The 23833-nt window shown below is 38.6% G+C and overlaps 1 protein-coding gene across 5 annotated transcripts in view; it reads right to left on the bottom strand.

The window, feature by feature from the left end:
• ZEB2 (zinc finger E-box binding homeobox 2) overlaps window positions 1-23833 on the bottom strand; it is a 134861-nt gene that overhangs the window by 4812 nt on the left and 106216 nt on the right. For all 5 annotated transcript variants that reach the window (XM_046018506.1, XM_046018507.1, XM_046018508.1 and 2 more), the window contains exons 5-10: window positions 14102-14290; window positions 13187-13401; window positions 10446-10554; window positions 7542-9511; window positions 5933-6113; window positions 1-219 (exon numbers count right to left, since the gene is read on the bottom strand). The exon at window positions 1-219 is cut by the window's left edge and continues 4812 nt beyond it. In XM_046018506.1, the coding sequence (XP_045874462.1) occupies window positions 1-219; window positions 5933-6113; window positions 7542-9511; window positions 10446-10554; window positions 13187-13401; window positions 14102-14290 (2883 nt within the window). The remainder of the gene's footprint in view (window positions 220-5932; window positions 6114-7541; window positions 9512-10445; window positions 10555-13186; window positions 13402-14101; window positions 14291-23833) is intronic.

The following is a 23833-nucleotide window of genomic DNA, read 5'->3' as shown; positions in this document are numbered from 1 at the left end:
GCGCCTCGCGCTCCGCCGCTTCCCGCTCCTCCGCCTCGCGCTTGCAGTAGGAATACCTGTGATTCATGTGCTGCGAGTACGAGCCCGAGTGCGAGAAGCGCTTGCCGCATTTATCACACTGGTAGGGCTTCTCGCCCGAGTGAAGCCTCGAGTGCTCGATAAGGTGGTGCTTGTGTTTGAACGCTTTCTTACAAATCTGACACTGGTGTGGTCTTTTTCCTGGGAGAAAGAACAAGATCACAGGGAGATTAGTGGCTCTGCGCGAAGCCTCTTTCCACGCATTCTGTGCACGGGTCCGCGCGGAGGCTCGCAGATCCACGCGCCTCGGTCTAATCGAAGCAGAGCTGGGAGAGGCTGTTCCCATCCATCTCTTACTTTGGCACTCCGGGGCCTGCTTACGCGATACAGGTTTAAGCAAGAAGAAGCTAGAAAGCTACGTACGAAAGGCAAAAATCGCGGAGAGGAAGCTTTTGATTGCTCACTGCCTCACTGGAAACTGGGGGGGGGGGGGGGGGGGGGGAATGTCCTATTGGATCAGAGCTTTCTAGCGCGTCAGCGCGCCTCCTGGTCGGGTGATGCTCTTCCTCGCGCTTTTTAAAAACAAGGCCTAGGAAAGGGATGAAGACAGCCTCATCGCTGGCACAGGCGCCCTACGCTCTGAGTTTCTGACATCCTAAGTCCTTGCTCTACAAACGGACTTTCCGTCTCAAACGGCAGCGAAACGCCAAAGCTAAATAGGCCAGGAACAGAGGAAAGATGATGTGAAGAATGCCTTATCAGCCACATGATTCTGAGAATAAAAATTGGAGAAGAAGTCGTTGGAAAACACAAAGTAGAAAGAAGGATGACATGGAGGCTGAGCTAATCCCAAAAAGTGTTTTCCCCTCGAAAGTTTTCCATGAGATGTCAGCCACTTGTGGAGTGTTAAAATACTCTTCAGCTAGAGAATGCTGTATTTCCTTTGGCATTCCAGGCAGTTTCTAACCAGTGTTTGGAACTTGAAACTAGTGCCAAGCCTAAACACATCTGGTTGATTCCAGGCCACAAATAGCACTGGAATGCCTTCAACACCTTCTGTAGCTGCCATACTTAAAAGTTTATTTCCAAAATAGAATGGACCAAAAAAAAAAAAAAAAAATTATCAGAGTGATGCTCCAGAGTTAAAGTCAGAAATGTGTCATGTAGGGCACTAGATATTATCCTAACACACATGAAGCTGTGTGATTATATTTCCTAATACAAACTTGCATTTCATTAAATTAAATTATAATCCGGCCTTAGTAGATTCAACCCCATTTTCATTTGCTAAGTGTCATGTTATAGGATTAGGAACCCATTCTACACACTTCAGGTATTCAGTTATATGGTGATATATAATCTCAATTAGTAATCAAATATCTTTAATAATGTTATTGAATGCCTCTAGGGCAATTACTATTTAGAAAACGTTGTAGGCTGCTGTATGTTATTTCACTAATGGTCTTTATCTTACTGGAATGTCCAATATAAATTTAGTGATGACGGATGTGGTAAGGCAAGTACTAAGTTCTGAAATAGGAAGTTATTTACCTGCAAGAGAAGAAATTAGAATAATATTTGTTGGTGACTACTCAGTGCATTGGAAATAGGGAAGATTCTGGTAATCTACTTCACGGCAGTTAATGGCCTGAAGAAAAACAAAAGCTGTAATTCAAACCACACAAGAACCACTTCTTAGCTCTTAGAAAAGATGTTTTGAATGAGGCCAACTGGATAACAGAAAAGGGAAATCCAACGGCATGCCAAGAGTTTGGAAAGACAGGGTGTTTTCCATTCGATAAGACCACCATGGTGGGAAGGTCCTTTAGCAGGAAGCAGAAGTATATTTGGGAAAAAGATAGAGGTCTGGCCTTCCAGAAAACTTCAAGTCATGATGCACAGATTTGGTCTGTCATGTGTACTTGGACCTTAAAGAAAAGGATGCTCTCAGGGACAAGGATAAGATGTGTCTGACAGTGGTTCATTCACAGGGACAGGATGGTGCTGGTTTAGATCACGGAGAGATGGTCTGGAGTCTGATTGCCTCAGTTTGAATCTGTCTTTTACAACTAGCTGTGCAACACAGGCATGTTAACCTCTCTGAGGATCAGGGTCCTTGTTGGCATAAAGGAGGTCATTTGGGGGCCCTGACTTGTGGCCCAGGCATAAGGAGTAAAAGAGGTAATGTAGTTAAAGTGGTTAGTACAAGGATTGCACGTAGTAAGCACTCAATTAATGTTATATAATTTTATTTGTTTTTATCAGTACACGTTCAATAACTCCCCAAGTGGTAAGCAAGATAAAGAGCAGAGTACATGGAAGAAGTAAATCTGAATGGAAAGAAAAGAAATTGTAGATGAAAAATTTCTCGGTGCTTTAGTTGCTACAGCATGCATAGGGAGAACTGTCCTACAACCTCCTTTGGGTGTCTCATCAGCTCAGGAGCACAGGTGAGTGAGTTAGGTGACTTCATGGATCGGCTGTCAATAATTGTGAATGAACATCACAGTGACCACAACTGAAATGGCTCTCTCTTTTCCAAAGGAACAAAACAGAGAGCAGTGTCCTGAGAGAGAACAAACACTCTCCAGGACAAGTTTAAAGGCCTGTTAGAAATGTATGGGGGATGCTTGTTAAGCTACAGTCTAATATATAGGTATTCTGGTTACAGGTGATCAATTTTCAGGGAATTCAATCAATAATAAACAACATGCTAATAATAGAAATACATTTATTCTATAGTATGAACTGACAATCTGAAGGAATAAAATGTGCAACTAATACGCCATGCAAAGGACAGAATTTGGGGGTGGGTTGGGGGACTGAGCTAAAACTTGCACTAAATAGTCTAGTACTCTCCAGAAGTGTTGCTGGTAAGAATTTAGTAAATTCAATTTAAGTAGGAACAGCCTGGGAATTTCGTCTCTTTTTAATTTGTTTGTTTGGTTTACCTGCTTCAAGTCAAGATTCCTGGAATTAAATTTCCACATGAACACGATTCAGAATATACCCAAGTTGACATTGAGTGAATCAAACTTTTTAGGGTAATTTTTTTCCCTAATCTCAAGGTTCATGATTCACCTGACAGCTAGAATGATAACTGAAGTTAATAAATGGAAGGTCTGTGGTATGAAAAATATTATCATATAATTGAGAAACAAAATTGACTGGTAATTTATTTAAAACTTTGACTTTATCTATGCAAAAGTAGAAACATTTTTATTACTTTTCTGAAAAAGGTAGGTTTAAGAGTACCTACCACAATGTCTCAATAGAAAAAGTACTCAATAAATGTCAGATTTAAATTTTAGTGGAATACAAATGAGTTCGTGACAGTGCCTAACAGGAGTTTCAGATTTTGTGTTTCACTGTCCTGACTTGTGACAATTAATCCCACTGAAGTCAAGTTCCCAGTCCTGATCCCAGTCCAGGCCCAAGGAAAAGCAAGCAAGCAATACGCCATCAGTAAGGAAAATTAAGCATTATGTCTTTGGTGTCTGCCTAGGAAATAAATTAAACAGTTCAAGGTAAAAGAGCACAAGATCTCAAGAAAAAGTAGCTCATAATTTCCTTCTTAACTTCAGCCATTCTATATGCTAAATTTTGGACAGGTGTAACAAACACACTTTATCAATGACACATTTGTAAAATTAGCACATAATCAAATGACGATTCAACTTCATTTCCCAATCTTAGAATCAATCAACCCAGAGACTGTTCTCATGTACAATTTTCACATTAGTACATTCTCAAATTATTACTAATACTTAATATAAATAAATGGAAGGCTTCTGGGGCCCAATTAGGGAAGGAAAATGGACTAAAGTTTTACATATATCACAGTGCTAGAAAATTTATGAAGAACTTCACGGTGATGGAACCTAATACACTGACAGCAGTAATGTCATGAGATGTTTGGTCAAGAGACCAAAAAGTTAACACACTAGAAACTTGACAGGCTAGGAAGCCAACAGGAGGATAATTAATCACACATTTAAAGAAGTCATTGGATGGTTAGGATCTTGTTGCTACACATTACTTCTAGGCAGCAGATCTTCTCACATCTTAAAGAACCAAGACACTTTATCTTTATTTTTTTAAATACAGCATCGTTTTCAGATTGATTATGCATATTTATGTTTGTCAACTTTTGGGTCTCTCAACTGTCTATACGCCTATGAAGTTTATGGACTATCTCATTTATAAGAAATAAAGATATTGACGGGATGTCAATATGTATGATAGCCCTCACTAAAATAAAAGTTTTACACTCACCATGTAGTAAATGATAGAGTTTGCATATGGTCATATAATAAAACCAATCAGAGAGGGAAAGATGCCTTCAGTGGTGTGCCTATTGTAGCTGAATAATGAAATACAAAATATATTTGAGGTTGATTAAAATATTAAATTTAGATATGAAAATATCTTCATAAATATTTAAATAGGACTTGGTACTAAAGAAAACATCTATAGATATCTCTGATAAAAGACAAAATTAGGAAAATTTTGGCATTTCAAACACGGAATTATAACACACAAGTATAGAAACTATTGGGACTTGCTTTTCAAACTGGGCTGTCTTTAACGTATCTTTAATTGAACTTTAAAAATAATAACAATATCAGACCATTGAAGAAAGAGATTACTGGGGTACTGTTATTTATCAACTTTGTTCTCTTCACAAATATCCTCCAGCACTTCCTGTTCCCCCAGCTTCCTCCCACTCTCAGGCTGCCTCCCACACACGCTCAGTGAGGGAAGAAGGAAGATGAGGAGGAGGACTGCTCCCCAAGGATAGTTTACAATCACTAAAAAGCTTAGTCAGAATACAGCAGATAGTACTCACATTATTACCCTGTCTTCTTTTATCTTTTTTTTGTCTTTTCACCACTTTCCCCCCAAGAGCACTGTTAATTTTTTCACTCCTTATTAAAATGTTTGATACTAGACTTTCTCATTTAAAAAATGAGTTTTTAATATAATTTCCCCCTGCCAATATTTTCATTGAGATCCTACACTCTTTCTTTCCCCATCTAGGGCCAGTACAGTGTGCCAAATTTCTAGAGGAGAAAAGTTGGACCCGGAGGCTGGGTTGCTTTGTGGTTAAAGGTGGAGGAAGGAGGAGGAGGGAGGGAATGAGCACAGGTGCAGCTCCACTGCGGAGCTGCAGATCGGATCTTGGATTGTGGGACCCAACATTGCTTCATATTATGGTCCTTTGCCTTTCTTTTCAAAAATTAACCCACTATCTCACTACTCATAGGGAAGAACTAGGCTGCTATCTTGTCAATTCTGTATAAATGTTCCTAATTAGTAATGCATGAATTGGAAATAAGCTAATTAAATTTAGAAAGTTTTATTTTAGTCTTCCAAATAGCAGTAGTTTCCGTAGCTCATTTGGCATATTACTTTACTTATACCTTTTTCTCTCACAGTACTAACACTTCCGCCGTGTTCAAAAATGGTCAATCTATGAGACCAAACAGAACCACCTCCAAGGTGCAGCTTACTTGAAGTCTGGCTGATAAATCTAATACATCACTGACGGAATTTTTCATTAAATTTTTACATACAGTCATTGCAACTTGAGAATTTGAACATATTTTCAATAACTGGCTTGTGTCATGCCATTTCCTGGCCCTGGCCACTTAAATATCCCTTCGACAGGATCCGTGAATTTGGCTTACAGATTAACTTGAAAGATAGGAAGACAAGCACACTCATAAACACATGAATGATCCAATAAACAGGCAACAAAAAAGTCCTACGGAGCTAGGCAAAAGCATTATTTCTTCCTTGTTGAAGGTATCAGCATATGCTACATCTTATGTCGCACAAGTGTACTCATTAAATATTATGAAATGTGCAGCAGGCCGGGAAGCTCTAACTAGCTAGTCAAAGTCACTCATACCTGTGTGTTCGTATTTATGTCGCAGGAGGGAACTGCTTTTCTGGAATGTCTTGTCACATAAGTCACATGCGTACATGCCACTCTCTGTCTTCTTGATCTTCTTTCGAGACAGACAGGAGTCGGAGTCTGTCATGTCATCTAGGCCTGACATGTAGTCTTGTGCTCCATCAAGCAATTCTCCCTGTGATATAATCACATAGTTCAACACAGTCTCTTCTCCTTGTTTTTACACCAAACAACTTCACGTAGGCTGACATTTGGAGAACTTCAAAAGTGCTTGCTATTAATCAATCTCATTTAAAAAACAAAACAAAAAACCCCAAAAAACAAACTACTACTTTCCATGGACAATGTATGAGGTCTCGCCTTTCAACCAAAATATAATACCTCCATCCTGGATGGTAGAGCTCATTGCTTTTTAAGGGTAAAAAATGGTCAACTCTGAAGGTGAGAAAAACACAAAATTTTCTAAAATCCTCAGTTTCCTTTATATCATGAAATATCCACAAGTGAAAATCAAACACCAGAATTTGTGTATTTTTCAATGTGGTTAACTTTAGAAATGATCTGTAGCTGTAGAAACCCCATTTTAATTGAATTTTACATTTAGGTACAAAATGTTATTATTATGCAATCCATTTAAATGTATGTCTACCAACTAAAGGCCTCAAGCTATATTTTTATATTTAATTTTCTAATTTGAAATAGGGAATATTAATAACACTTTTTATCAATGTTCTATCTATGTTAAAACAGCCTTCAGCATTGAGCAATAATGAATGTGGATCAGTAAATTATTAAATTTCTTGATATTTATTTTGTCTTGATCCAAAGGAGTACAAACTTGCATGATAACATACATTTCCATTTGCTAGCTCACAGTTCCGTTTTCTTAGACTACGTTTGTACTAATTAATATTAGAAGAGATTAAATAGGCTTAAATACATTTACGAAGAGGGCAGATGGACTGTAAATTGGAAGCCTGGAACAGCTGTTACAGAGGTGCACGGCTGCTTATGCTCCTATTTTGCAAACAGGGATTATACTTCATGTTTTAAAACATACCTTCATTTGGATTGGAAAACCATAAATCATTCACTGGTTTGAGAAGCCCATCAGAAGTTAAGTGGAATGTGCAAAACCGGTTTTAAAATACTCTCCAGAATACACTATTTTCTATAAAACCAAGTACATATCAGACTCATACGTGTCTTATTGCAGACTGTGAACTGTGAGCATTTGCACAAGTAGGGGACTGTTCTAGATGCTAACCTTTAGCCTCTATGGAAGTCCTGTCAAATACCGTTAGCGCCGTATAATTCTAAAAGCATACAGATCAATCTAAATAAACCTCAAAAATAAGTCTGAAGCTCTTTATCTTTTGTAAGGCAGCCGTGTTCCCACAGCTCTGTGTTCCTCTGATTCTCCATTTGTTTGTCTAGCCCCGCCAGTTTGAGGTTCAAGTGAAACCAACTCTGCCATGTCTGCTGAAAACACAGCACTTGATTTTGTTCTCACTAAGACTCCCCCCACCCCGCATGCACATACCCAGCATAGTATAATTTTCAAGATCTCCACTGTTCCGAGCAAAAGGGTAGGTCCCGTTACCTGAAATCCTTGTTTCCGCTGGTACTTTCTCCTCTGCTGCATATCAGCGAAAGTAGCTGCTCCAGTTGGATAGGTATAGGCCATGTGTGGTAGGAAGCTCATCTGATCCAGTCCCGGGTATGGTCGGAGCCCAGGGATACTGGTCTGGACTGGTGGCATGAAAGTGGCAGGGGGAAATGCGCTTTGTGGAGGAAGAGCTGTGTACAAAGTTTTGGCACTAAATGGGTTCATGCCGAACACTGGGTTAGTGCTTTTGCTGTCCAGATTATTTGAGTTTGAAAACTCCTTCTTGATAAAAGTCAAGTTTAGAGGCTCATCCGAATTTTCAGATGATGAAGAAACACTGTTATGGTCTAAAGTTATGCTGCTAGCTTTCGTTTTGTTCTTTGTGGCTATAATACTTTTGGGTTCTTTCATTTGTTTTGGTAATGACAAGTCCAAAGGCTCAGCCTGGAGCTCCTCGGAAGAGAAGCTGTTTGGAGTGTAAGAACTACTGTGGGAGTTTTTAGAAGATGTGGAGGAAAGATTTAAGGGAGAGGGAGTATTACTCCTTGAGTGGTCCAATTTCTCAACTGGTTTAATATTGGTAAAATGGGAAGGTTTGGTTAGCCTGAGAGGAGGATCACAATTCGTCACACTGTTGTGGAGTTCTGCTATGGATGGTGATGTAATGGAGTCCATAGGCTTTACGGGAGACCTGGGTAATAAAGAGTCTTTTGTGGGAGGGTTACTGTTGGGAGCTAGCGGCTTGGAGTTCCTTTCCAGTGATGGTGACCTGGAATTTGAATACTGGTAGACTTTTCGTTGCTCAAACCATTCCTTCACAAATTCCTGAGGAAGGCCCACAGCAATGGAAATTTTCAGCAGTTCATCAGAATTGGGCTCCATGTTCATAGCATAATATGCCTTCAGTACAGACATGTGGTCCTTGTATGGGTTGATGGGGCTTGTCATTCCTTTCTCAGAAAGTACAGATGACAAGAGGAGGGCTTTATTATCAACAAAAACTCCAGCTTTGTTGGGGACTATGTTGTCGTGAGGTTGCAGGACTGCCTTGATCTCTTCGTTCATCTTACAAAGGTAACGTTCATGCTGATGCAAGGGAATGGGGCCAGGGAAGCTTTCTTTACAGAACTGGCAAGAAAATGGAGTGGATATGTTGTGGTTCTCGATCATTTTATCATCAGTGACCAAATCTATTAAAGTACGTAGCTTCTCTTTCTTGATATTACTGATCTGTCTCCTTGAGTCAGTGGTCAAGCTCTGGAGGCAAGCTTTGGCTTCATTGACTTTTTCTAATGTATAGTCAATAATACTCTTAGTGGCACCATTATGACTCACTACTGGAAGACCTACGGGTGGAATATTAGGAGAAGTAACTCCTTGTTCCTCAGGTTGAGAGCATGGATCCTTCATGTGATAACCTTTCAACTTGGAAATTTCTTCAGCTTTGCAGTCCATTTTTTGCCTGGAAACCGTATTGTCCACAATCTGTAGAACCTTTTGTACCTCGCTTAAGTTACTATTCATTGTGGGAAATCCGAGTAAAGGGGCTTCCATCCCTACACCTAAGTGCTGCATTGGACTCTGAGCAGACGGATGAACTCCCAAAGGGCTGGTGGCTCCAAGTGCACCATTCATGAAGGGACTAGTGCCACTAAACCCGTGTGTGGCCATAAGAACTTTATAGTCATTGAAGTCTAGTGGTTCTGTTTTAATTTTAAGTAAGCCTGTCTGTTCAGACATACTAAGTGGTTTTCCATTCTCCAATTTGTTTCTTAACTGGGTGATAGCTGAATTAGTAGGAGAAGAAGAAACAGAATTAGGGGAAGAACCCGTCTTGATATTGTTTCTCATTCGGCCATTTACAGAGATTAAACCAATACATTTCTTGCTGCTGATGTGTGAGCTGTAGGAACCAGAATGGGAGAAACGCTTCTTGCAGTTTGGGCACTCGTACGGTTTTTCACCTAAAATGATAATCAAAATCAACATTACATTTCTTCAACTGGGTAACGATTGTGATTGTCTATCGATACAAGAATCTGTGAAACCAAAGAGAAGGAACACAATGGGGTACCTCCACATTCTAGGTGCTTAGCTTAGAATTATGTGGCCATAACTGTTTCTGGGCTTTATCTACCCTGAGAGGACATAATTCAAGATGTTAACAGTGGAAGGTGAGGGCTATCTATGCCTTTTTCAGCCAAGATCCCAAATCTTGTCTTGCCATCGGCAGCCTCCTATTTAAACAGAGTGTCAGATTAATGTGTGGTCAATAACACAATAAAGATGTCACAGTATTTAAAGGGAAGTGTCACCATGGCTTTAATCAACTCTGTAGAGATTCCATTGATTCTACCAATCCAACTAGTCCTTTGAATAGCATCCAACGTGGTAATAAAATGCTTGGCAGAGCTATCAAAATAGTTATAAAGAAGAAATCTCAGTGGTTGGATGTTGTTCGTAATATACAGCTCCCAGGAATCAAGGAACATTTATCATACAAAAGCTCTCATCCAAAATTCTTCAACGTTTTCTTTCATGGTTAGGTATCAAAAATGAATACCCTTCAAAATTTGCCAGCTGAGTTTCTTCAGGTCAAAAAATCTTTAATCTGTAGAAGAGCGTTTGAAAGGACCAAAAAGGAGCCTCTAGATTTTGTAATATAAATCAAAGTGTTGGCGATTTTTAGGAAGTCTGAACATGGCTTTTCTTTTTGTAAGATCATGCCACTGGTGGTACCATAGGTCTCACGAAGGCTGAGCAGGCTCACGTAGTTTGTGAAATAAAAGGCTAGTTCCAGAAAGCTACAAACAGGATTGTGTAAATTTTAAACAATCTTTTAAAACTCCCCTAATGAAACAAAATGCAAATGTGAGCACCGGCACCTCTGCTACTCACCACTGTGAATTCGCAGGTGTTCTTTCAGATGGTGTTTATATTTGAAAGCCTTGCCGCACTCTGTGCATTTGAACTTGCGATTACCTGCTCCTTGGGTCAGCATTTGGTGCTATAAAAGGGGAAAGACTGACATCAGTTTTGTGCGGGAGGAACAAAGGAAATTCGTTACAAATATTTTTAAAAGGCCTCCATTTTTTAGACAGGCCAAAAGGTTTGAGTGCATGTTTATTTATTTGCCCAGTCTTTCAGAGTCGCAATAAAAGTGATAATGCTGGCAATAAAATCGGAACAAATAAAAAAAAAAAGTGCTTTCACATGCGCATCCAACACTTGCTTTAGAATTATCTCTGTAGTCTCTTTTCCAAAATGTTTCTTTGAGCCTTTGGAGATGAGAAAGTATAATTGTAAAGATGTTTGTGATGCTCTGTGTTTACTGCACATTCTAAAATCTGAAGATTCCCTGTTGGAATGCAACTGTTTTGTCAAGGAAAAAAATAAATATTATCCTGAAAAATCTAAGTAGTCTCCAAAAAAACTCCCCATGCAAAGAACTAATTTTATCAAATTTTCTGTATCAGGGTAAACATATAGCTCACGCTGAAGCAATATCAATTTTAAAGGAGAAAAAAAAAGCACACATACATAAACAAAAAAATTCTTGACTATAAATATTTCATTATGTGATAAGCATGTTTAACTATCCCATTCACTGTGCTAGTAGCAAATGTAAACCCTGTTTTTCCTGACGTGTTGCATATCAGATTTGATTCATTATCAAATGTAAGAGACAACATCTTGGGTTATAGCTGCTTGAGCAGTTTTATCACAGGCCAGTAGGAAGGACTTCAACGACTTTTCATTTTCCTTTTTAGTAGTGTGCTAGGGAGTAGGGACAAAAAAGAAAAAAAAGTTTGCTGAAAAGACAAGTTAAAAGCAGCAAAGATATAATCAAACACAGCTGACCTTTTTGAACAAGAGAAAAAAAGCACTGTGACTTAGAATTCTAAAAAAAAAAAAAAAAGAAAAAGAAAAAAAAATACAGTCATCCACTCTGGATGCTCAAGGTAGGAGGTCAGCCTTTTTCAAGCAGCAATGACACAAAAGCCTTTTGCAAAAAGACAGCACAGAAACGGTATGACAACTGCTAGGGTGTGCTGAATCTTCCCACATTCCTAGTGAGACAGATGGTGTTACATGGGACACAGGGAGGTTTGTTCAAACAGCAGCAACCTTCAAAGATCAAGCGGAGCCCAGCCCGCCGAGCACCATTGAGGGACCAGCGCTCATATGTTGCTGAGTTGCATAAACAAACAGCAACAGCTGCTTTGTCTCCCCCCACAGCCCTCAGAGGACTACTATAAACTTTAGTTGTGCCACTGTTAATATGATACAATCATTTTAATTTACTAATTGTAAATGCCATGAGCAAATGAGGGGACTTTTCAACACCAAAGCTACCATTCATAATGCGCCAACACAATCACACTTCTGCATGTGAAATTTAAAGCAGTTATGCTAGATAAATATCTAGGCACTTTTTTTTTCCTCGAGTTTTGTTCCTATAAGCAAGGGGAGATAAACTGTTACATAAGTGTAACTATGCGAGCATAGCTTTTGTAGCTGAACTTCGAAAAAGGTTCAGGTGACAAGCCCAATCAGATCTGAATGGAATGATTTTCCTGAGCTGTTCTATTACAATAGTAAAATTCCATAATATAGCATCATCACCATTTCTTGATTGGGTTTGGTTATCCTCATTTTCCTCAATCAAAGAAAATAATGCCCACGAGAAAAAAGAAACATAAGAATGTTACAGAATATCCTGTTAAATCGTTTTTTTAAAACAGATACGGTAGCGAGGCTTAAATAGGAGGCTTCCAGATGGGTAAGGCCAGTTATTGGGGCTTCAGGCACACCATTTCTGTTAACCATTCAAACACACACAAGTCAGTTCTCCCAGGAGGGCAGAAAGAGCAGTGTTGCTAAAACATGGGAGGGACACTATAAATTGATCCTATTCAAACATTTTAAGGATTTAAGAAGCTATGCTTACCTGTTCAAAACAGAGTTTTTATTTTTAACACAAATCAACCAAATGAGGCAGAATAAGCTTAACGTTTAGCCATAGGCATGCAAATCAAAAGGGATCATTTAAAATGTAGGTCCAATATTGTAGTATCAACCTGGTTTATTTTATACATATACAGACATGTAATATGTCTTTTTGATTTTTTAAAAAAAAAGCTTAATTAGATTTCAGAAACTAGTAGCAGCTTGTAAAAAATACTCTAAGTACCTGAAGGTATTATATGACAAATGAAAGAAATACACACTTCCTTTACTCTGACTTAGATCCTATATGGAAAAAAAAAAAAAATCTGAGTAAAACTAGGTGAAAAATGGAATTAAAATTGCTGAGATGTTTAATAATGTATAATTAAAATGCTACGATTTCATTCACTTTTTTGTGGAACATAAAAATGAAACTAAAGTCAAGTTAAAGTGCAAATAAAATTTCTAAATTAGAAATTAACACACTCATTCGATCGTGAACATAAGACTATTAAATCATATTAGAAGAGACCATCAAAAAATCATTTAGACCTCAATTAAAGCTATTACCATTAAAAGATCTGCATCTTCAAAATGCCATGAAAAATTAATAATGATTGCCAATCAAAGCAATATCGTTTCTCTAAGGGGTTATTATAGAAAGAAATCACTTAAAACCAACCCCCCACCTGATCTGTCCCTGGCTTGTGCGTCACCATATGCCGCTCGAGCTGGGTGCGGTAGGCAAACGTGTAGCTACAAAGAGGGCAGGAAAAGTTCTCTTCGTTCTTCTCGTGGCGGTACTTGATGTGCTCCTTCAGTGATGTCAAGCGCTTGTAGCCCCGGTCGCAGTAGGGGCAGGTCAGCAGTTGGGCAAAAGCATCTGGAGTTCCAGGTGGCAGGTCTGTAGCCGAGAGACGAGAGGGAGAGAAGCAGGCCAAAAGGTCAGTAAATCAATGGCAGCTAATGGGCTGCCTGCCCGGGCTGGTATGACAGGAATCACTGCAATCTGCTCCACGAGAGCGCCATCATTGCGCTCGGCCTCCGCGCGCGCCGGTCCCCTCGCACACCCGGCGCAGACTTGTCGGAATCAGCTCACACTGCGCTGGGAAGTTAATTAATTACTGGCGCTTTTGGGGGGAAATTTAAACAGCTGATAAATGAGGAAATTCTCTTTAGGTGACTGACAGTTCGTGGTAAAAACCTTTGGTCACATGCGACACAGCCGGCTAGAGCTTTTTCAGGTGTCAGTAAACAAGAAAGAGAAGGCGAGGGGGTCACTCTTTCTCAACTTTTTTTTTTTTTTTTGGTTCCTCAAAAGTGAAATATTTCAGAAACATTGGAATCAATTTCGATATTTTTATCTCTTAGAAATAGGCTCTAATTGTTCTTGTTCTTTATTGGATGTACAAATGACACAAATTTGCTGACAAAAAAAAATTTCACAATACCCTAAAATTACAGTTCTAATCTTTGCTCATGAAATTCCATGCCTCTGCAGCTGTTCTTCAAATTTTAAGGTAAACACCCAGGCATGTAGTGCATTTGTAATTGTAACAGCTGCAGAGGTCAGTGTAGTGGCTAAAAATGAATTACAGCCTCACCATTTTCTTCTTGCCCATTGGCCTCTGGCGTGCCAAGGCGAGACAGCTCCTCGGGGGCTTCTGGGTAAATAATGGCTGTGTCACTGCGCTGAAGGTACTCCTCGATGCTGACTGCATGGCCATCGCGTTCCTCCAGTTTTCTTTTGGCAAAGTATTCCTCAAAGTCTGATGTGCAATTTGCATTCTTAACTGAAATCATAAGAGGACATCATAAATATCTTTGGGGGCCTTCTTCCCAGGGGCCCAAGCCCATTCATGCCATTGTTAGTACGGAATATTGACTTGCAAAAAGACAGCAAATAGCTAGTTTATTTGGGTGAAGTGTCGCAGATGACCAGTCATTGACTGAAGGCTTATTCTTGTCACATATGCAAAAAAAGGAGGCCACTTTGCTTTACGTTAAATAGGCACATCTCATTTTCCTCTTCCTGGAATACCATTCCACATAATTCACAAAGAATGAAAGACAGTTTCAAAAAAAAATTTTTTTTAGGAGAAATTTAAAAAATAAAAAAACAGCTACATTCTAAGATCCATAAACATGAGAGATAATAGGGGCTCAAAGCCACTTTAACAGTCTATATAAAACTTCCTTTTCTTTTAAGAAAGGTATATTTAATTTTTTATTGTCCACTAAACTTAACATGCCTAACCACAGATACATCCTGTTGCTAAATATAAGCTTTTAACCTTCCACTCTCTGCACATCACAGATGGCCAAGACTACACAGTCTGACACAGATGCGAAAGGATAGATATTCCTAGAGAGATAATAATGGGACTTTGTTAAAAAATCATGGGATGCAATACTTTATCTTTTCCTATAATTTCAAGATTTAACTCAGTATTTTAAAGCTGCCTGAAAGTAAAATGGAGCTCACAAATAGAAATGAATTAAAATTACCAGAAATACTTAATAAAAACAAAAGAAACCAGCTATATTATTGAGTGATTTTGATATGATTTTTAACTTTTGTAATTATGACTCTGTTCCCATGAAATGAATAAGAGCTGCAAATCAATTTTAGCAACTGTGTCACAAGACTTTGTATATTTGAAACCTCTAGATATGTTTTGGAAATAAGTTGTGGCTTAAATATCCCAAATAAACATTTTTATGCATAAGACAGTGTTGGGAGTGTGCCTGCTACTGTAAGCAGATGAATAAAAGTCCTTTGCTAGTACAACTAATGGTGGAGACCTGTTTTCATAGTTTCTGAGAGCCGTTAATCTTGATTCCCCTATATTCTTCCCCTCACCTGCTCTGCCATAAAAGATATTACAGTATTTGCCATACTAATTATTTCTGACCATTTGTGGCAGGGTGATGTTCACGCAAGCCAGTCAATTTTTCTTTTTCTTTTCATTTTTATTGTTGCTTTCACTGCTATGAACTTGTGGAGTAGAGATGAAAAGAACAGAGAGCGGAACCTTCCATTAATTCAACAAGTACTGAATGACTGTATATGGTAGGTGCCATGTCTTGTTTCGATAAGCAGAAAACAGATGTGGTTTGATCCTTCAGGAAGACACGAGAACAATCAGTACAACTGGTATTTTCTCCCAAATAAAAATATTACACACTCACATAAGTGTTAGAAAAGGACGTTGTGTGGTAGTTTGAAAGAAGCAGCAGGGGGACCCAATGGAGACTAGAAGATCAGGAAAATTTTAATTGAGAAGGCACAGAGTTTACTAGCTGTAGAAGCTGGGGCAGAGCCGCTTCTGCAAGGATACAGGGACTGGAAGGAGCATGGTGTCTATCCCCTTCTAAAGAGACAGAGCTGATGTGCCCACAGTGGAAGGGAAGCAATATGATGCGAGGGTGGAGAGGCAGGAAGGAACAACATGTGGCATACGGTAGACCTGTTACGGATTGGGGTTTTATTCTAAGAGAAACAGGAAGCCATTGACAGGTATTAAGCAAGAAGATGACTGGATGAAATTGTGAATTATCTGCATTTTTAAATGACAACTTTGGCTCTCGTATGATAGGAACTGCAGGAAAAGAAAAGTCGAGTCTGAGAATCCAGTTAGGAGTTTCTTGCCATAAACCAAGCAAAGGTAAAGGTTAAAGAATTGGTGATGGAGACTGTGAGAAGTGGCTGGATTTGAGATATTTAACAACTAAAAACACTAGGCGTGGGGGAAGGATTGGGTGCGCCAAGGAAGGAGAGGCTAAGACCTTATCCCAGATTCAGGCTTTCAGAATTTGATGGATGACAGGTGACAGCCACCAAAGCATGGAGCACCAGAATTCTAAAAACACTTGAAACTATGAACTAACACATTGTATCAAATAAAAAGAAACTGGGGAGCATCACACTTTGTAGACTATTAAACTAAATGCTAATAATCCCGAGAGGCGTGATCTCAAAACTTTCCCTTTTGCCACTCCAACTTCTGATAAGTTGAATAAGAGCAACAGTCTGATTGCAACACCTATATTTCCTTCAAATATAGGTTTGGAATGTATGATAGTAGATTATGATTTTATATCTTGAAATTTGTTTAGACCTTCTCAGAATCTTGTCTTTAATTCTTTTATTTATTTATTTACTAAGATTTCATTTTTAAGTAACCTCTGCACCCAACGTGGGACTCGAACTCACAACCCCAAGATCAAGAGTTGCATGTTCTACTGACGCAGCCAGCAGGCACCCCCAAGTCTTAAATCTTTCAGAAGAACATGAACATTGATTAAGATCAATCAAATTTCCATTAGTATGCTCATGATGCCATAGATGCTTTCTAAATGGTATTTATTGCTAGTGAACATGATGGTGTCATTCAACTTGTTGAATGAATATAACAAAGTTATAGACTTAATGGCTTAAGTCTCTAGAGAGTACAAAGAACTGCCAACTTGCACAAACTATTTGTTCACTGTTTTGGATCATCAAAATGACTTTACATCTATTGAAAAATCACCTTTTGTTTTTAACGCAAGAAGAGATAAAGGGGACAAGATGGTGGATCAAAGGTGAACCTCTTTTGAGCGACTTGACTGATTTGACCAGGGACTGACTTTGTTTTTCAGCTCTAGAGCAGTGGAAAGTCACATAACAGCTCCTTTCTGAACCCAGACCTATTTGAATGTTGTCAGATGTTTAAGGCATGACTTATTTCAGCTTTTAAAGAACACTGATCCACTTGATGATCCTTGGTGCAACCTAGTAAACATGGATGGATGGACATTTTAACATCCTACTTTTATCTTGATATTTCAGCAACTATTTGAATTATCTGGCTATCTTTTCAAGGATTTTCATTTGCATATGAATGCTCCCATCAGAAATGTAACCAAATGCAAATTCAATGGGATTTGCATTAATAGCCTTTTTGGCTTCAATAGGAGGAAAATTCTGATTTTTCTGGATAGGCAAACTAAACTGCATCTAGAAACAACACTACTGGCATTTGGAGATGCAGTTCACTTGCTAGATCAAATCTGCCTATGCTAGATTTCTGTGTCAAGTGTGATAGAGACAAAAGACCTCAAATCACATGCTCTCTTTAAGGATCATCTTTGATCATCTTTGTATGCCGAGCATTGAGTATATTGCCTAGAAATCAGTAGGCTCTCAAGAATCATTTACGGAATGAATGCTGAATAAATTATGTGTTTAACACTAACCTTGGTGTAGAAGTCTTCTAGCAAAAGGAAGCACAAGATAAGATACCCACAGTTGAGCTAGGAATTCAGACCTGCTATTCAGGAAATTCTAGAACAATTAGGTGATTAACTGTGTAGTGATGAGCATATTTACTTGCAAGAGTTCAGTAGAGTTCAGGTAGGTATTTGAAAAGAATTTCATGAAGACAGCACTCAATCATTTAACTCAATTTGCTCTATCAAGATTTTCTTCATGCGGTACAGATATGCTACTAGCTTTACATCTAATATATGTAGAGCCACTTAATTGGGCTATATACCAGACTTCCATGAGCTAGCCTAGGCATAACCAAGCCAGAAATAATGTGTTTTTTTTCCTTGGTGTTGTGATGGGTACTTTTAACATATGGTTTTCCTGCCCAGTTCCACAACATTCTCCTTTGCCTAGGAATGGCTCCCCATATTCTCTATTGTCAAACTTTATGGTACCCAAGGGAGTTGCATTGTTATTGCATGATTCTGCTCCCCTAGCCACAATAGATTAGTTGGCACCTAAAGTGAACCTATCTTAGTTCTCCATTCTCCAAGCCAAACTGTTGATTGTCCAGAGGTAGCCAATGGATCCAGCTGAGTCAGCAAATCTTTCTTAGAATTTTAGGACTATTCCAAAGGAGTATCAAGGGAGTCTATTTCCTTCACATGACTGTATCTGCAAGATGCGGAACAACGAAACTGATATATCCCATGTAGGGTAAGAAGATTTATGAAGAAAGAGACTGAAGCAGGTGTGCAGAGAAAAGAGAAAAGCAAAGACAAGATGGCAAGTCCTGACAGTACATTTCTAGCTATATTTGCTCCTGAGGCCAAGTTATACCTGTGTCCTTCCACTGGCTTTGTTGTCAAACCTCCTTAGATTCTGGGAGCTGGAAAAACCCTTTTCGACTTCAGGCTATGTGTGTTTCAATCTCTGAGATTCAAAATCATCCTAATTGTTATATTTGAACCAATAATGGGATTAAATTTTGGTTACTCAAACTTGCTGAGGAGAATGAAGTTTTGGTTCTGTACAGAAGTTTACATTTTTGGTTTTTACAAAGATTTTGTAATACTGTATTGTGAACACAGGAATGAGGTAGAAAATTCACTAGAAAGTTATAGAATTCCCCACTGCATTCTTCTAGTGTAAAATCAACCTCATTTTCTTTTTTTCCGCCCCCCCCCCCCCTGTAATCTTCTTCACTCCTTGGTCTCCTTGGAAGAATTTCCAAAACACACTGACAAAGGATATTTGCATGACATTTATGATCAAACCTTAACAAAAATTCACAAGAAACCTCAAAATAATTTCTTTCCATACTTTCTCCAGAGATTTTACATTTAGTTCTAAAATTTACCCTAGTATCTTACAAATATCTAAACCTCCCCTAAGATCAGGCAAACTTTTCTATATCTAAAACAAAAAACAAAAACAAAAAAACTTCATTAATTAAAAAGGTTTCTTCAACCCCATGTGTATTTTAATATTGTTAGGATAAATTTCTAGGGTGCTTCAAGTTAGAAAAGCCTCATGTTTCTTGTAAATATGTTCACTCTTACTAATGTTGCTTATTAATGATACTTTCACAAATACTTTTATATCTATCTTAGATATTGATATTTTTAGGTAATGATGGTCATCAATATGGATTGACTTTTCAAGTTATTGCTTTAAAAACAAGCAATGTAGTTAGAACTCTAAATGAAAGAGATGTATTGGTCTTCAAATCAGGCACCTCCCATAACTGAGTTTTTAGGATAATTTCTCAAAGATACTTAAAAGTATGTTTTGGGACGCCTTGGTGGCTCAGTGGGTTAAAGCCTCTGCCTTGGGCTCAGGTCATGATCCCAGGCTCTCTGCTCAGCGGGGAGCCTGCTTCCTCCTCTCTCTCTGCCTGCCTCTCTGTCTACTTGTGATCTCTGTCTGTCAAATAAATGAATGGATAAAATCTTAAAAAAAAAAAAAAGTATGTTTTGCTTAGTGTTTACAAATAGTTAAATCATGAGACCTTGATACTTATTCCTTCTCTTTTTCCTTTTTTCTCTATTTACTTTCATCCCTTCGCCATTTATTTTCTTTATTTGTAATGAGCATGTGTTCATGTAGGAAGGCAGGTACCCTATTATAACTGATATGTTTTCCATTTTCCATTTCATTTAAAAATTGAAGAAATATGTTTGAATATTATGCCAAGCCATTTTAATGAACATAAAATGAATAATAATTCTTATAGAGAAGAAAACATCTTGGAGGATCTAGAAAAGCTGAAGTAAATACATGTAAAAAAAGGGGGTTGAATCATTCACCCATCCCACTGCTTAATAGCTATTTATTGAGTGCCTACTAATGTCAGAGAGTGTGCTTTGGGATGAGGACACAATGGTGTTGATTGATAATTGTTTTCCTGATTCTGTGATTCGCATATTGAGAGATATGTACATGAAATGGCTGTGCTTCTACAATATACAGACATATAAATACATAATGTATAAATGTATGAATATATACATAAATGTATAAAAGGAATGCATATATGTATATACGTATACGTATATATGGATACTTCTCAATATAATATAGAAATTATGCATTTATCATATAATTTGACTTTTATTTGTCAAGGCAAAGGGACCTGGAGAAGCAATCACAAATCTAGGTTACCATATTCATCATCTATTAGAAATACAGTCTTTTGGGGCGCCTGGGTGGCTCAGTGGATTAAGCCACTGCCTTCGGCTCAGGTCATGATCTCAGGGTCCTGGGATCGAGCCCCGTATCGGGCTCTCTGCTCCGCAGGGAGCCTGCTTCTTCCTCTCTCTCTGCCTGCTTCTCTGCCTACTTGTGATCTCTGCCTGTCAAATAAATAAATAAATAAAATCTTAAAAAAAAAAACAAAAAAAACCCTAAGAATTAAAAAAAAAAAGAAAAGAAATATAGTCCTTTTACTGACATTCTAGATGATAAGAAAACATAGAAAATTGTTTTTAATTTAGTCTTCTGTATTGAATTTTTAAAGAAGCCCACATAGGGAAGAGAGGGAAAACTGATTGGGAAGTCATCAGAGAGGGACACAAACCAGGAGAGACTCTTAACTCTAGGAAACAAACTGAGGGCTGCTGGAGGGGAGGTGGGTGGGTGGGGGGATGGGGTAACTGGTTGATGGGCATTACTGAGGGCACATGATGAGTACTGGGTGTTATAGGCAACTGATGAATTATTGAACACTATATCTGAAACTGATGATGTATTATATGTTGGCTAATTGAATTTAAATAAAAAAAGATAAAGAAGCCCATCCTAAGCATTTGTTGAGGTATATAAATTCTCCTGGCTACTTTGTTTAAAGTTGACTAATTAATGAACATAAGCATTTTTTATCATTAAAAATGCATGTGTGCCTTTTCCTGTAGAAGGCTTTCAAAATACATATTGGCACCAGATATTTAAAAACAACCGTAAGGGAAGAGGACGATCTTTTTCTCATTACACAGCTACGCAGGCAGCCCAACAGGCAGCGTCCCACTGCTACAGAGGTGTGTGCAAAGCCAGGGAAGCCTCCTTCAGAGAGACAAAAGTTTTCTGTTCTTCTTGGGAACTACCACAGCGCCTGGGTGAGTCTCTCCATGCCTGCTCTGACGTGGCTTTCTCCAGGGAATGCGTGCTCAGAGGACAATGGGAGCCCCTGATATGTAAGAACTTTAAGAGAGGGAGAGGCAGAATGAACGGGGGATGGGAATCTGGGAATCCGTAGTACTCTGCACGATCAAATATCTCCCTCCACAGCAGGAAGCAGCCCAGTCAGGGACACAGTCTAATTTTAAAGTGAAGTTTTATATTAAGGGACTGTGAATATCAAAATTTAGAGACCACTGACCTTTAGGCAGTTTTGATTGCCATGTATAGAGACAGAATCCAAGACTTTCAAAGGAAGCATCCCAAATAAGTTCCTATGTATTTATTTTTCACATTACTGTGTAATTGAAAATTTTGGAATTGGTTTCTTACTGAAAAGAATCTTAGACTGTTATTGTATTTTTGAGGGGTTTATGAAGTAAGGTGTTTTGCTTGGCAATTCAGTACTCTTCTTAAATGCTTTTTGTATACACACAAAAACCTAAGGATGCTCTAGGACAGTGGTTTTCAAAATGTGGCCTCAGAAAAAGGGAGGGTGGCCTCCAGGCCAGCAGGATCAGTAGTAACCGGGAACTTGTTAAAAAACGGAATCAGAGGCGCCTGGGTGGCTCAGTGGGTTAAGCCTCTGCCTTTGACTCAGGTCATGATCTCAGGGTCCTGGGATCGAGTCTTGCATCGGGCTCTCTGCTCGGCAAGGAGCCTGCTTCCCCTCTCCTTGCCTGACTCTCTGCCTACTTGTGATCTCTCTCTCAAACAAATAAAATCTTAAAAAAAAAACAAAAACCGGAATCAGCAATCTCTGTTGACAAGCCTTTCAGGGGATCTGATTCACGCCCAGTTTAAGAAACAATGCCCTGGGAATTCAGTTATCTGCATCACCTGGCTAAATTAAGGTATTCGGTGACATGGTTTTGGGAAGCAGCTCAGAATTAATCTCCCATCACATGGCCTTCCTGACCCTCAGCCTGAGCTCAGAACTTCCTTCCGCACATATCCATCTGCATATCTCAAGCACTGAACTTAAGCACAGCACATTATATCCTTTTAAATACATATCTGTGAGCTGATTGTGTTTTATTCAGCTTCATAGCACCAGTGCCTAGTATGGTGCCTGACACACAGCTAATCCTCAATAACTGAATGATCAGACCAGGTTCAGGATCATTGGGCAACCCATTTTGGCTCAGCCACTTATGATTTTTAATCTCAGTATCTCTATCTGTAAAATGAGCTAGTAAATGCTTTCTGGGGTATCCCTGAAGTTTCAGAATTCCATACTTCCAATAAATTAATTACCCTAATTAACTTGCTTTTTTATTCACTGTCTAGGCCTAAAGAATTTCATCTATATTCTTGTCAGTTAAAAACTCAAAGCAACATAGCTTTCTGATGGAGGAACCATAGACACAGATGAAGATTTTGGAGGTGACTAGGAACTACTGACAACATCACAAGGAAAACAGTGCTTATTAAACATTTGTTGAGTGAATGAAGGAGACACTCAAGAAGCTTGGGATATCAGTTATCTGTTGCGGGAACCCTTGCTGTGAAGTGGAGATAGCTGCTCCTAATCACAAACAAAGCTAATAAAACTGCAGCATTCATTAGCCAGGAAGCGCCAGGCTCTTCTTATACGCTGATTATGGTCGGCAAATGACCCTCCTGTCTCACCTGCCAAGTGCTACATCTGTTTTTCTCTCTTCAAAACCCGCCTTTTCCTCTATTTTATTTTTATAAACTTACTGAATGGGGTTAACTACAAATTTTTAAATGATGATTTACATGACCTCTCTGGATGACAAAACTCTTCCAACATATAAGAATGTGACAGATAGTATACACAAGAAGAAAATGACATGCTTTATAATAATTTGATTCTCTGCATGTTGAATACTTAGGTACAGAATTATATGATAAACTGATCTTGCACAATTGATTAACCCTATATATCCACTCAACTCTTGTTGAGAAATAACTTAAGATTAAACTTGGGTGGTTTTCATTACCCATACCAGAAATCTAGTTAATTTTAAAAAAACCTTAATTTAGGGGCACCTGGCTGGCTAGTTAATGGAGCATGCAACTCTCATTCTCAGGGTCATGAATTCAAATGCTGCATTGGGTGTGAAGATTACTTAAATAAATAACAAAAAAGAATTAAAAAATTTTAATTTAAACTCCATGCAAGAATAATAAGAGGAATTGGAAGTTATTAAACCAAGAGGATAATAATGGTACAGAAATGTTCTTACCCTTTCCCCCTCTTTCTTCAAAGCTAATGATGCGATGCATAGAATTTGTGTTTAAAGAGGTCAAATCACTTGCTAGCCTCCTAACCTTCTCATTAGTATTATCAATTTAGGGGGGTTATACCTTCAACCACAGTGTTTCTTGCTCAGGCAACATTTTCAATCTTGATCTAGAGATTTCCAACCACTCTGGAGAC

Source organism: Meles meles, chromosome 9, assembly GCF_922984935.1.
Source record: "Meles meles chromosome 9, mMelMel3.1 paternal haplotype, whole genome shotgun sequence".
NCBI classification, from domain to species: Eukaryota; Metazoa; Chordata; class Mammalia; order Carnivora; family Mustelidae; genus Meles; species Meles meles.
This window is presented reverse-complemented; position numbering and strand designations above follow the sequence as displayed.